At 34.6% G+C, this 15,001-nt stretch overlaps 1 protein-coding gene across 4 annotated transcripts in view; it reads right to left on the bottom strand.

The window, feature by feature from the left end:
* LOC134230094 (filamin-A-like) overlaps positions 1-15,001 on the bottom strand; it is a 48,744-nt gene that overhangs the window by 12,011 nt on the left and 21,732 nt on the right. For 3 of the 4 annotated variants that reach the window (XM_062711872.1, XM_062711873.1, XM_062711874.1), the window contains 6 exons: positions 12,422-12,643; positions 11,922-12,095; positions 11,409-11,594; positions 11,002-11,085; positions 7,156-7,293; positions 6,596-6,775 (listed from right to left, as the gene is read on the bottom strand). In XM_062711872.1, the coding sequence (XP_062567856.1) occupies positions 6,596-6,775; positions 7,156-7,293; positions 11,002-11,085; positions 11,409-11,594; positions 11,922-12,095; positions 12,422-12,643 (984 nt within the window). The remainder of the gene's footprint in view (positions 1-6,595; positions 6,776-7,155; positions 7,294-11,001; positions 11,086-11,408; positions 11,595-11,921; positions 12,096-12,421; positions 12,644-15,001) is intronic. The other variant, XM_062711875.1, reaches the window with a different exon arrangement.

Below are 15,001 nucleotides of genomic sequence, written 5' to 3'. Positions count from 1 at the left end.
ACACATGACCCTCTTTCTCCTCCTGAGGGCTTTGAGGACCTTTCGCTGTAGGAACATCCTCCTCTGATTCGCTGGAGGAGTCTGATTCTGGGATCTTCCCTTTGAGGACACTCTGCAGTTCTCCAAGCACACTATCCACACTGATCTCTATAACTTCCTTAGAATCAGTCTCTACTTCCATTTTGAGAATCTTACTCAATCACTTAACAGTTATACTTGTTCAAATCAAGAGTAAAACGTCCACTAATTCAGACTAATAAACTTAATACTGCAACAGATTTTTTTTGTTTTAGGCATGACCTGTAAATCATATGATTATCAGAAGTTCTTATCTTGTCCTATTCAGTGCAACATGATAAGGCTTTATGATACAATATGCCAAACATAGAAGTTTAACATTGATAAAGAGAACAGTACTTCAATGACCATTGATTAGGATTACCCCATGGCTGAATGCACAAGGTTCAAAACAATCTTCTAGTCTGCCATGCAAGGAAATCTGATCTAATCCTGATAGATTCTTCAAGAGTGAACTATTTTTAATCCAACTTTGATATAATGATCCAGTTTTAAAGATCTACTTAAAATGTTCATCCAGTTACTTTGTTGCTTTAATGTGATCAATGCTTTCCATTCACTACCTCCAAAAATTTAATTTTGCATTCCAACATTAGCATGCACAAATCAGAAAATCCATTCTATGACTGTACAGTCAGAACTTTCAAAATGCACATCCACAGTACACTATCTGAGGTTTTAATTGACTAGGAGCCTAACACATCACATTCATTCAAAACCTGTTTTAAATTTCACCGATTCCAACATCTGATTATTACTACATTTGTAAATCCAATTGTGCTCAAAGAGCTGCACACACATTCTCTTTTATAAAACTTCAGAAGTCTAAATCGCACATTTAAGTCTCTAGACTCCCACACATTGGCTAAATTTTAAAATTCCGTTGGAAGGGTTTAACACTGTAGGCTAAGATTCATTCATGTACAAATATACTGATTGAAGTTAAATAAAATCAGCATAATTCATGAAAGTAAATCCACACCTCTATGAATATTTCTTTATCCAAAATGAAACAGTGCAACAGAAGTTTTCATTGTTATAAAACATCCCGTAAACAACACTATTGTATATTCGCTGAAAAGTAACCACAGAGAATCAATATTTTGCTTAGATTTCAGGTCCTTTCAACAAACAACTTTTAATAAAGACAGAAATTTAAGGGATCCATTGCCTTTGGAATATTCTCTGTGAAGGCTGCAGCAATAAGTTTTGGCTTATATTGCTTTACATAGCACCAAGGTTGTACAGATTAAAATCATTAATATTAATAAAAACCTCCGACTTGATTTGAAAGCCTATAATGATTTCTGTGTCTGTTATTGAGACACGGTGGATATTTAAAACCTCGCATTCACAAGATGTCCCGCAGCTCCTGTTGACTTAAGCATGGATTAATATTTTGTCATCATTAGCAAACAGGGAGTATCTCGGGAGAGAAATTAATTCCGAGAGTGGTGTAAACATTCCATAACTATAAATGAGTAGAGACTGTATGGAGATGATGAGTCGTGATGGGACATTGAAGATCAATTACCATATTCAAACATCACTATTAATAATTTTCACTAAAACTTCTGCACGATTTCAAGGTTTAAGTTAATCTATAAATGGATGATATGGATTATAATATCCAACCATGCATGCATAACAAGCATTCTCCCACAATAAATTGTAAAATCACTTCATGGAATATTACTATAAAATCCTTTAATTATTAAAAACTTTAACGCTAGATAGTTGTACGTACTAATGAATTAAACTGAACACATATTTTCATTTAATAATTGTATACTTAAGGCATTTTCAAATTAGCTTATGCAGTTAAAATTTTTTGAATTTAATGAATTTTGAAATAATATTTTAAAGGAAATCATTGTGAAAATCAACGATACTATTTCATGGCCACCTAAGCTTTGCAAACACAGTGTACCCAGCAAATTATTGACTTTAATTCTATCGGTATTTTGAAAATATCAGTCTCCCCCACACCTATTGATACTGGGTAATATTTGTCAATGGGCTCAGCCCGCCTAGTATAATTCTTCTGAGAGAGGGAACCAGTTTGTGTGGGCTGCAGAATGTGTAACCAAAGAAAGGCAAATATGTACACAAAAGCCTGAATGGAATACTGAAAAATTTGAAGCACCATCTATAACAAAAACGGTCCCTTTTAACTGCTCTTGTTGTCAGCCTTGTTAGCTATAAGATAATGATGTGACACTAAGTGCATTTGATACAGTGCTTGGAACAGAGAAAATTCTTCTGAATCAGTTTTAATGCCTACTTTTTTAAACTTAAAGAAGCACTATTAATGACTGAAATGATGTCAAGATGTAGTAAATTCAGTATCTATAGTGCAAATACGTCCTGTGTACACTAGCTATTTACGAACATTATTCATAATATGATTTTACATTACTATAATATGAACCAAACCGAAGCTCCTTTATAAAATTCTGTCCAGGTAACTATAACCCCAATAGATTCATATATAACTCATTGCAGTATTGTAACCAACAGGAGAAGGACAATACAGTTTAGAAAATCTACCTGGTAATCTTGGGTAGTCAATCTTGTTCATCTATTTACAATAAGATGCCTGGCCCAAATGTTGCAAACAGAATTTGTCCCATACCTTCTGTTTCAGGCAGAATTTGGACCTGGTATGGCTTGTATTTACTTTAAAATAGACACTGGATGCTGCTTGATCATTGATATGTTCACCAATTTAATGTAGCCAAAAAAGACTTTTTAAGAAGAGTTTTTGCAATGAAATTTTGCATATCAACTCCCTATGACCTAAAAAGACCCCTTTTGATTTTGTGGTCAAAAAGTCAAAGGTCAAGGTAATAAATTCTGTCTGTTTTAACTCTTTCTTTCTGTGCGGTATCTGGAGAAGCCTTTGAGCTTTTACAGTGAAATTTTAAATCACAACTCCTAAGGAAGACCCCTTTTTGTTTTGAAGTCAAAGGTCAAGGTCGTACATTCTACATTCTGTCTGTGTGTAAAACTTTCATTGCCAAGCAATCTCCCAAGATGTTTTAAAATTTTGCAATGAAATTTTACACCATAACTCCCTATAGCCCCACCCGCCCTTCTTAAAGTGTCACCCCACCAAGTGTCAAACCACCCCCCCCCCCCCCCCAAGATCCGTGCATGTTCTTTTTTTTTCCGTATTAAGTGATTCTCTGAATTAGCTTGTAATAACTACATCAATATGTATCCTATGAAGGTTGCTCCCTCCGTAGTTGTCTAAAATCTTCCTACTGTCCAAGCTAATGACAAAGTGATCAAAGCAGTGGCAATTATAGGGTTCAAGACATTTCAATGCTAATTTTTAATGTTCGTAATGGCTCTAGTTGAATTTAGTTGGACAGATTGATGGTTGAAGTTCATTATCACTGACCTGGCCAGTTAGTGAGGTGATTCTAATTTTTAAATCATTTTATGGAATCCCCTGAATTAAGTGTAAGTCATGTACTCTCAATTAATTAACATGAAATCAGGTTAAATACTTATGACTGAACAGGTAGCAATGACATTAAAGTGTAATGAAAAAAAAAACCCTTCAAAGTATTAAAATTTCCAGGCTTTGTTAAATGCCTTCTTAAAAAAAATGTCAAAACATGTCAGAAGTGAAAAGAATCAGTTTATATACATGTATGCAAAGTAAGAGACAGACCAGAAAAAAATTCAAATACCTGAATAACAAAAATTACTCCCATCATCATCAAATTATTATATAAGACAAACAGACATAAGCTTTTCAAATCAATCAATTTCGAATTAAACATAAAAAAATTATAAGATTATACCTACTGTCTGCCATTGTTAACCTGGGAGTGAGTACAGTGGTCTAGTGGGAGGATGTATTGTACAGGGGTGGGTCAACTGAACCATGTAATGGATGGGACAGCTCTTAAGGGGACATTCAGACACCACAATCAATTTAACATCAATTCACATTAGTAGTTATCTAGGGAACCCATCTAATGGTGACATATTGCCTGTACATCATATTTGAGTGTATCATTGGTCAATAGACTTTGGTGATATTAAGTCTGCCATTATTCTGTCATATACCAGATGTGTTCAGTCGGTAAACTTTTGATGATGAGTCAGCATGCACAGACGATGTTGTTTTTTTCCTACATGTAGCTAAGTTGAGAACTAACCTTAAAAGAACTATGATAGAATCAAACCTGGACTTTATCAAATAATTCATCAATGGAAAGCTTTTAAGGTGGCTCTTTATGTTCAATTAATGACACGTACTATTTGTCAGGTATAACTGCTACATTTATTCTTGTTGGTAACACTAAAATAATTCCAATTGGACCGTGCAGGAAAAATATAACAAGAGGTCCATGGGCCACATCGCTCACCTGAGTAATTTAGGTGATGCAGATCTTTTTAAAAGATTTGTTCTATATATATTTCTATGTAAAACTTCGATTCCCTATTGTGGCCCCGCCCTACCCCTGGGGGTCATGATTTTAATAATTTAATATCTACACTACCCAAGGATGCTCCCACATAAGTTTCAGCTTTCCTGGCCCAGTGGTTTCTAAGAAGAAGATTTTTAAAGATTTGTTCTATATATTTCTATGTAAAACTTGGATTCCCTATTGTGGCCCTGCCCTACCCCCGGGGTCATGATTTTAACAATTTAATAGCAACACTACCCAAGGATGCTTCCACAAAAGTTTCAGCTTCCCTGGCCCAGAATTTCTTGAGAAGAAGATTTTTAAAGATTTGTTCTATATATTTCTATGTAAAATTTGGATTCCCTATTGTGGCCCCGCCCTACCCCAGGGGGTCATGATTTTAACAATTTTATATCTACACTACCCAAGAATGCTTCCATATAAGTTTCAGCTTTCCTGGTTCAGTGGTTCTTGAAAGAAGATTTTTAAAGATTTGCTCTATACATTTCTATGTAAAACTTGGATTCCCTATTGTGGCCCCGCCCTACCTCCGGGGGTCATGATTTTAACAATTTAATATCTACACTACCCAAGGATGCTCCCACATAAGTTTCAGCTCTCCTGGCCCAGTGGTTCTTGAGAAGAAGATTTTCAAAGATTTGCTCTATATATTTCTATGTAAAACTTGGATTTCCTATTGTGGCCCCGCCCTACCCCCGGGGTTCTTGGATTTAACAATTTAATATGTACACTACCCCAGGATGATTCCACAAAAGTTTCAGCTTTCTTGGCCCAGTAGTTCTTGAGAAGATTATAAAAGATTTGTTCTATATATTTCTATGTAAAACTTGGATTTCCTATTGTGGCCCCACCCTACTGATTTTAACAATTTAATATTACACTATCCAAGGATGCTTCCATATAAGTTTCAGCTCTCCTGGCCCAGTGGTTCTTGAGAAGAAGATTTTTAAAGATTTGTTCTATATATTTCTATGTAAAACTTGGATTCCCTATTGTGTCCCCGCCCTACCCCAGGGGGTCATGATTTTAACAATTTAATATCTACACTACCCCAGGATGCTTTCATATAAGTTTCAGCTTTTCTGGCCCAGTGGTTCTTGAGAAGAAGATTTTTTAATGACCCCACCCTATTTTTGTATTTTCTTGATTATCTCCCCTTGGAAGGGGTCTTGGCCCTTGATTTTAATAATTTAAATTCCCCTTCACCTAAGGATACGTTGTACTAAGTTGGATTAAAATTGGTCCAGTGGTTCTTGAGAAGAAGTTGAAAATGTGAAGAGTTTACAGACGGACGGACGGACGGACGACGGACAACGGGTGATCAAAAAAGCTCACCTGAGCTTTCAGCTCAGGTGAGCTAAAAACCTTTATGGATGTTTCCTGTTTTTTTTCAATCAAATTAGTCCATCTCAAAATAAATTTATATCAAATAGCAAAGAAGCTCAAAAAATGTTGAAACCTGCAAAAATGGCTTGCCACAAGGATTTACACAAGTAAATTTTGAAATCCCTAGCACTTTCTATTCAGATGCCATGGCTGGGGCACACTAGTAGTCTTTCATGATCAAAAGTATGTCAAAATTTAAGGTCAAGGTCATGAGGTAAAAAATGTTGGTACCCAAAGAAAGGTTTATCACTTGCAATACACCTGAAATATGAGAGCCTTTAGCACCTACAATTCATAAGTTATTGCCAAGATGAAAGTTGGGATAAAGCTTTTCAAAAGCAAGTCAAACTTCAATGTCAAGGTCATTAGTTTTACTTTAAATGTGTTGGCATCCAAAGAAAAGTCATATAACAAGGATTTTTGATACTTTATACTAAATAATACAATCTGATTTTACGAAAACTTTGAGAATGCCTTTGGAACTTAAATTTTTGTAGTTACAGTGATGGCAACTCAATTTACAGTGACCATTTTCAGTCTTTGTATCAACATCTCATGTATAATGCAGAAGCCTCCTTCATCATGACTGCTAATGGTTGTAATTGAGGGGATAACTATTTATCCAGGTGCCAGTCAGAAGTTGTCCAACACATTAGATTAACTAAAATAACAAAAACTTTTACCTGGAAGTTCAAACCCGCAGTAGTTGATGTAGATCTCGTGCTGTCCTGCCTCTGTTGGTACGTAAGTGATCTCCTTCCTCACATCAGAGTAAGAGCTGGTAGAATTATAGTCTATAATGTTTCCTGTGGGGCTCCTAATAACCACACTGTAGTCCTGAACACCCACTTGACTGAAGTCAACTGAAAATGTAAAATTATTAAATGTTAATTTACCTGATTCTTAGAATGTACACAAAATACACAAGGTACAGTGAAATCACAATTTTTTGTGGGGATTTTTTTTGTTTTTGAGGTATAAAGAAAAGAATGAATTCATGTCCACCACAACATGTAAAATGTCACTAGTACATGTATTACCAACCCTCAAAAATTCTTCATCCACAAATTCAAATCCCCATGAACCCAGTTTTCCTTTCGCTCCCACAAAGATTATACCCAATGAAAATTCCTGATTTTGTGGTATTTGTTATGTGTTCTTTTATAATCAAGCCAGCTTAATTCTTGAAAGAATGAGGATAAAATGATTTCTATAAAAAAAAACGAAATAAAAGGTAACTTACTGTCAAAGGAAGCTGTTTGTCCAATTCCACCCTGTTTGAAATGTTCAACTCTGATCATGGCCAGGTCAAATACATCCACATAGAACGGACTGCCATCAATCTGTCGTCCCGCATACTGCACCTCCACTGTATGGCGCCCTAAAGATAGGAAACAAGAGGCCCAAGGGCCTTGAAACGCTCTTCTGATAAATTGTACAACCTATCACTTGTATTTGAAGCCTCTAACCCTAAGTATCCTAAGACCCAAGTTGCATCACCTGATAAAGTTTGATGGTTCTTAGCAAATTAGGACTACTTTTTGGTCTACATTCTTGAAAAACCCAAAATGCATCAACTGACAAAGTTTGATTATTCTAAGCCAATAAATACCTAAGATACTTAAATATAGCCATAAAATGTCGAAAGTAGGTCATCGTGACCTACATTTTAGTCAACATTTTTCAGAGTCCCAAGATGCATCTGCTGACTAAGTTTGATAATTCTAAGCCAATAAATACCTGAGATATTCAAAAGTAGGTCACTGTGACCTACTTTTTGGTCGACATTCTCGGAAAACCCAAGATGCATCAACTGACAAAGTATGATGATTCTAAACCAATAAGTACCGGAGATACTTACAGCGAAATACGAAATGGCGGTTAAATTTTCAATAGCCTGCTGGATAGCTCAATAGGGTATTTAATTTGGTCTAACAAGTATCACATTAGGTTTGAATCTAGGTCACAAGGTTACTCAGGTGTATCATTGGTTTTTACAGGTAAATGTGAGTTCATTTCAATGTTGTATGAAGCCACATGTATGTGCTAAAGTTTTATGCAGTAAATAATTTTCTTTAATTGAAATATTTTTTTCAGTAAAATTGTATTCCAGCGCTTCAATAATGCATATATCCTCTGCACACTATCTTTCCTAATCTTTCCTAATTGCTATCAAGTCTTGTCACTTCCATTATAAAAACCCATTGTAATCTATTTTCATAATTAACATACAAGTAATTTCATATTACAGGGTAAAATTTCTCTTTTAGACAAATGTTAGTAAACAATAGCACCAGCACCCATGTCTTAGATTAAACTGCTTAACATTGCTTAATTCAGCATTCAAATACATTGGGTTTTCCAAAACTTTGAGTTCATTATTTGTTGTATGTCAAAATCTCATTATCCATGATTTTTGATTTTATAGTTTTGCTAGATTTATTAATATAGGTTTAAAAATAATTAATATATATAAACTAAAAGTTTTTAACTCTCCTAGCAGTGAAGAAATCTGTAATTGTGATGCTTTTAATATTTGCCTCTATGTTATTTTTTAAAATATGAAAGAATAAAATAAGAATTGAATATGGTAAAGAATAGAATAAATAGCAAGAGCATCTAGTCTTAGCCATAATTTCTTTTGTAAAACAAGCCCTTTATCAATTCAAATTTCAGTTTTTTCAGAGAGTAACAGATATGAATAGAGAAATTTGAAGGGTGTAGAAATGTTCATCATAATTAATTTAATACATTTTATATGTGCTATTTATATCATTCCAAGTATTTATGATATTATTCAGTTTATGTGCCTGTTTATGTATAATCCATTAAGTGGGAAAAGTGGGGAGCTAACTATGTCCTGACTTTGTTAACAACACCTTTTGTAAGAATGGAAAAGGGGGTTGTCATTCACTAATTCTGCAAAAAGTATTTGCAATTAAAGAAAAGTATTGCATGTATTTACTGCATAACACTTTGGCACATACATGTGGCTTCATACAACATTGAAATCAACTCACATTTACCTGTAAAATCTAATGATACACCTGAGTAACCTTGTGACCTAGATTCAAACCTAATGTGATACTTGTTAGACCAAATTAAATACCCTATTGAGCTATCCACCAGGCTACTGAAAATTTAACCGCCATTTCGTATTTCGCTGTAAATATAGCCATAAAATGTCAAAAGTAGGTCACTGTGACCTACTTTTTGGTCGACATTCTTGGAAAACCAAAGATGCATCAACTAACAAAGTTTGATGAGTCTAAGCCAATAAGTACTGGAGATACTTAAATATAGCCATAAAATGTCGAAAGTAGGTCATCGTGACCTAAATTTTGGTTGACATTTTTTAGAAGTCCCAAGATGCATCTGCTGACCAAGTTTGATAATTCTATGCCAATAAATACCTGAGATATTCAAAAGTAGGTCACCATGACCTACTTTTGGTCGACATTCTTGCATCAACTGACAAAGTATGATGATTCTAAACCAATAAGTACCCGAGATACTTAAATATAGCCATAAAATGTCAAAAGTAGGTCACCGTGACCTAATTTTTGGTTGACACTCTCCGAAAACCTAAAATCCATCAACTCACAAAGTTTGATGATTCTAAGCCAATAAATACCTAAGATACTGAAATATAGCCATAAAATGTCAAAAGTAGGTGACCTAATTTTTGGTCGTCTCTCTCCGAAAACCCCAGTTGCATCACCTGACAAAGTTTGATGATTCTACGCCAATAAATACCTAAGACACTTAAAACTAGCCATAAAATGTCAAAAGTAGGTCACCGTGACCTACATTTTGGTCGACATTTTTCAGAGTTCAAGATGCATCTCCTGACCAAGTTTGATGATCGTAGGTCTGAAGGTAATCAAAATATGCCTTTTAAACAATTTGAAAACAATTGCCTGCCAAATTCAAAAAGTAGGTCACAGTGACCTACTTTTTCTTAAATATGTTTTAAGGTCCCAAGATGCAGCAACTTACAAGGTTTGATGATTCTAACCCTTTCAGTGCCTGAAATTATGGGATTAAATGTTTTATAAAGGATAAGTCATAAAGTTCAAAAAGTAGGTCACGGTAACCTACTTTTAAATTGACGTTGTTCAAGGACCCAAGATGCATCAACTGACTAAGTTTTATGATCATACGCCTAAAACTGTCCAAAATATGCCTTAAAATCAATTTGAAAACAAATGCCCGCAAAATTAAAAAAGTAGGTCATCGTGACCTACTTTTGAGTTAACATGATGTGAAGTCCTAAGATGCATCAACTTACAAGATTTGATGATCCTAGTCCTTATAGTAAGCAAAATATAAAAGTTTTTATTAATGGTAAATTTAGGTCAACTTTGAAGTGACCTTGAGACCACGCCCTTTGCCCCAGGGTCATGCCTCGAACAATTTTTAATCTTCAACATATCCTGATCCTTGTGTGTAAGTTTGGTGAAAATCTGCCTGGTGGTTCTGGAGAAGAAGATTTTTTAGCAACCAGTACTTTTGGTTTTGTTTTCCTGATTATCTCCCCTTGTTTTAGGGTCCCAACCCTTATTTTAGTATAAATGGTAGCCCTTGGGCCAAGGATACCCTGTGACAAATTTGACACTGATTGGCCAAGGGGTTCTTCAGTTATGGCCCATATTCTAAAAAGTTAACGCACACCGCACGACGCACACCGCACACCGCACAAATGGCCATAGCATTAGCTCTTTGAGCCTTTGGCTCAGAAGAGCTAAATATGGCTATTCATGACTTCAGTTCAGGAAAAACAACCATCATTTTTTGGAGATTCTAATGTGAAACAAATTAACCTCTCTAAAATAGAATTATAAATGTACAGTTCAACTATGGTATCTCAAATGATGATACAATCTTGAACACCATCAGTATGTCAGAGTCCACTGGAAATCCCAACCACTTATTCTTTAAACATTTTGCCCCTGATATCTCACGCTTTCAGATATCTTTAAGTTTTTTTCTCAGTCCCATTGAGTATGAGAAAAAAAAGGTTGGACTGTACATGTATAAATATTTAAAATCTTCTGAACAAAAAAAGAATAGAAATACATTTTATTACCTGTAGATGTTGGGGTCCACTCCACCTTAAAGCTGCCGTCTGCCTGAGACATGATTCTGGCCGGGATCCTGTTTCCATTTGGAGCTAAAAACAAAACACAACAGAAAACATTATAAAAACACTCCTACACACAGCAAAGAGACTCAATACAACTATACTGTAACCTATCCTGGATAAATATGGCAGTTATAAACACAGAGGAAGAGAAGACAGAGGACAACATGGAGAACTCAGGGTATCACACACAAAGCATGACAGTCACTCACATCCCTTCTCCACTCTCACAAATCAACACAGACAGGAGGAAAATTTTCAAAGAATTTTACTACATTTTTATTGGTTTTCATGCACTTATTATATGTCCATATCCCAGAATCTTCATGCTATACATGACACAAAAATGGAACCTATAATGCTGATCTGAAAATGGCTAAAGTCTTCAACTCCGGAACCGAAAGCCTGGAGAAGAATCCATTGTTGTTGGTTGATTCGGAAATTCCGAGACTGTATGTTCATTTTTTGGACTTCTGACTTTGCCATAATGGCCGTTTCTTTCACAATTTGTCCTTCTACATCTACCATGAAAGGTGATCCTATGGAAGAGAAATCGAAGACCTTTGTAACTAAATTGAATTCATGGTTTACTTAATTACTCACAATTTTCTTAACTGTCCATGTGTTCTCTTATTTGAAATTATTATTAAAGTAAAACTGATGATGACTTTAATAAACAAATCTGACTTTGGAATTTCATCAATTTGTAACATTCTGATTTATTTTTCTGGAAACTTATATATATTAATAATCCTATGGCAAGTAAATGTTAAAATATGTAATGCTTTACACAACAGAATTCACAAGGTTTAACAGTGTCAAAAACTCAAACTCCAAAAATGGCAAGAAAGAATATGTCCTGATACCTGGAACTTTATCTCCATTGAATGTCATGCTTATTTTGTGGAGCCCTGGTTTTCTGGGAATAAAGAAAGCCTCAATCCTTCCTCTCTCTGTCTCCTTCATTTCACTTGGTATGGTTTCTTCATCACATTCCACGATCATTTCAAGTTCCCCTTCCCCTGATCGACTAACATCAACTGAAATAATTCAATGTCTGAATTTACATATTTTCAGAACCCTGGAAAATGCCTACCTTTTATTTTTACCTTATTTGTTCACAAATTCCTTCAACAAGTAGATTTAAAATGAGGTTCATTGGAATAAAACATATATCTCATTAGAACACACATTTGGATTTTGGGCAAATTTGGACAAACTTTCTTATTTTTTAACTTAATTTGGTTAAAAATTGGCAAGGGACACAAATTACACTGCATACACAGCAGCTAAATCAACTACCAAATAAAAATTTAAGCTAGAACACTAGCTACATCAAATTTTCAAAGCCAAAAAAAAATCATACTAAGGAGTCGGACAGATTCATCCACCATGGCTTTATCAGGTCTGGTCACTCTCACATGATTGACATCATACACTTTGATCACATAGGGAAAGTTCTTCAACATCACTCCATTAAAGTACACCTCAACAAGATGGCTGCCGACTTCATTGGGTTCAAACTCAATACAATAAGTCTTAGCACTGGTTTCTCGAATCTTAGCATCCACTTTCCTTCCAGAGGGACCTGATTTAAAAATTTCAGAAAATAAGAAAAGACACAACACTTAGCTAATTTAAAATTCATCCGATATATTTCTTTTTCATTAATTTTGCTATTTATGCGCTAATTATAAAGCAATATTTTACATGCATACAATGTGATATAACATGGAATATATAATTACATGTATATGTATAATATAGTGCTGAATACTCACAGTGTGATGGAGTCTTTCAGAGAGAGTTCTTGTTTTACATGCTCAAGTGTACCATATTCAACAAAGCACCATCACCAATGCAGCAGGAATTTTATTTTATCGGTATTTAGATTGTGGAGTTAAGTTCTGCCTTCATGCAAATATTGCATCTACAAATCTGCATGCAGCTCTTAATGATTTAAACTTTTAATCAAATGTCAACTGGAAATTTATAGTCCTTGGGCATCAGATGAGTACAAAGACCTTAAGTTCGGCTTTTTCCAGAACAGCACTAGACAAAAGCCTTTCAAGCCAAAAATTCCAAAACTGTTTGAAAAATACAAAAATTAAAATCTTGATACTTTATTCAATTTTGTAATAACAATTTAATTAGATTCAGAAGAATTATTTTGAATGCTAACAAAGCAATCAAACAATGTAGCAACAGCCTCAATTAAAATAGTTAAATGGAAGTCAAGTTTAACGTTTTTAATCCATTTAAAACAGTGCATAATCTTAACCAGTGTGAACAAAAGCAGACTCTATGGTCCAACATTGAAGCAAAAAGCTTTTTTTAAACTTTCAAAGCTGCAGCTCTTAAGCAGATTTCCCTTTTGCTATGTCATGCTTCTCTTTCCCTCAGGTCATGCTTGATTGTGTCATGCTCTATCGCATCTTGACTATGTCATGCTCTATTGAAACTGGATTGTGTCATTATGGAACGCCGTCACTGCCTTATAGCAGAACACTACAATTGCATTGTGTCAACTTTCCATTACATTATGTCAACACATTGTGACATTTACTTACAGTACTATTGCGTTATGTCAACTTTCCATTACATTATGTCAACTCTTTATGACATTAACACACACTACTATTACGTTATGTCAACTTTCCATTACAGTATGTTAAGTCTTTATTGCATTAACTCGCACTTCAATTACATTGCGCCAATCTTCCATTGCATTATATCAGCTCTTTATGACATTAAGTCAAAACAATTTTACGTGGTGTGAAGATGTTATTATATAATTTCAACTCATTATTACATTATGTGCACTCTCTACTATTTGGTCTAAGTAGTTCATTACATGATGTGAATTTATCTTTAATTCATATCAAGTCGCTATAACACGATGTCAGAATTTCATATATGATGTGAAAAAAATTGTCACATGTGGCCAATTCTTTACTATATTGTGTCATCAATATGCTACATGACGCCGGGAATCTATTACATGATGTCAATTTTCCCTAACTTTTTGACAAATCATTATTATGTTATGCCATTGTATCTCTACACTGTGTCTAAAATGCTTAGCCTCTTGTCAGTATATTTTAGAATATTTCAACTCTTTATTATGTGACGTAAGGTTTAGGTTAAGCCTAAAAGTTCGTTTTGTGTTTTCAATATTACATGCACATATGTTAAACTTGCAAATGATTTAAATTAAACGTATCAAATATTAAATTATACACAAGACTTAATTAATCCTTAATTAAATATCAGGTTAAATTAAAAATAGGATCATGTTCCCATGGAATCTTTATTGACGATTTGAAAAGTCCGAAACTTCTGATCTAACTACAAAACACTGTCCTAAGCTTTTCATCAGTCTTTAACCCCCCTTTTTTAAAAAAAAAAGTGTAAATACATCGTATTTCATACGTGCACTGGTGGGTCGGTGGGGAAAGGGAGGATCCCGCCCTCCCATCTTTAGTGACCAAAATATGCATGAAATTAATCAATTGATTTTACTTTGTAGGACATTGCATTAGTTTTACATAAAGTATAACTGAAATAAGTTGAAACGTTTTATTAAAAAAAATCTAAAGCCTGAGAGCTTTCGGGCTTTCACCCCCTGGTCCCAAACTTAGACACCATATTGTCCCCCTATAGCTACTCTTTTCAAGAACCCAAGATCGCAACTGATATGAGCCCGTGTTAATTTAAGTGAAAACGTAGATTTTTGTAACAGAATTCTGGTCCTGGAATGGTTGAAAAATTACTAATTCCAGTGGACATTGCATCGTTTTTGAAAGCTGGGGGAGGTTTGTCAGCCATAAAAAAATAACGTACAAGAAAAAGCAAAAAAAAAAATCCAAACTCGAAAATCCTATTTCGGGTGAAAGGAGGGGGGGGGTCCAACTTCGATCAGTCCTTTAAAAAATTCCAAATATAC

Source organism: Saccostrea cucullata, unplaced genomic scaffold (genome assembly GCF_032062105.1).
Source record: "Saccostrea cucullata isolate Sc308-1 unplaced genomic scaffold, CSIRO_AGI_Scuc_v1 ctg240, whole genome shotgun sequence".
Lineage (NCBI taxonomy): Eukaryota > Metazoa > Mollusca > Bivalvia > Ostreida > Ostreidae > Saccostrea > Saccostrea cuccullata.
This window is presented reverse-complemented; position numbering and strand designations above follow the sequence as displayed.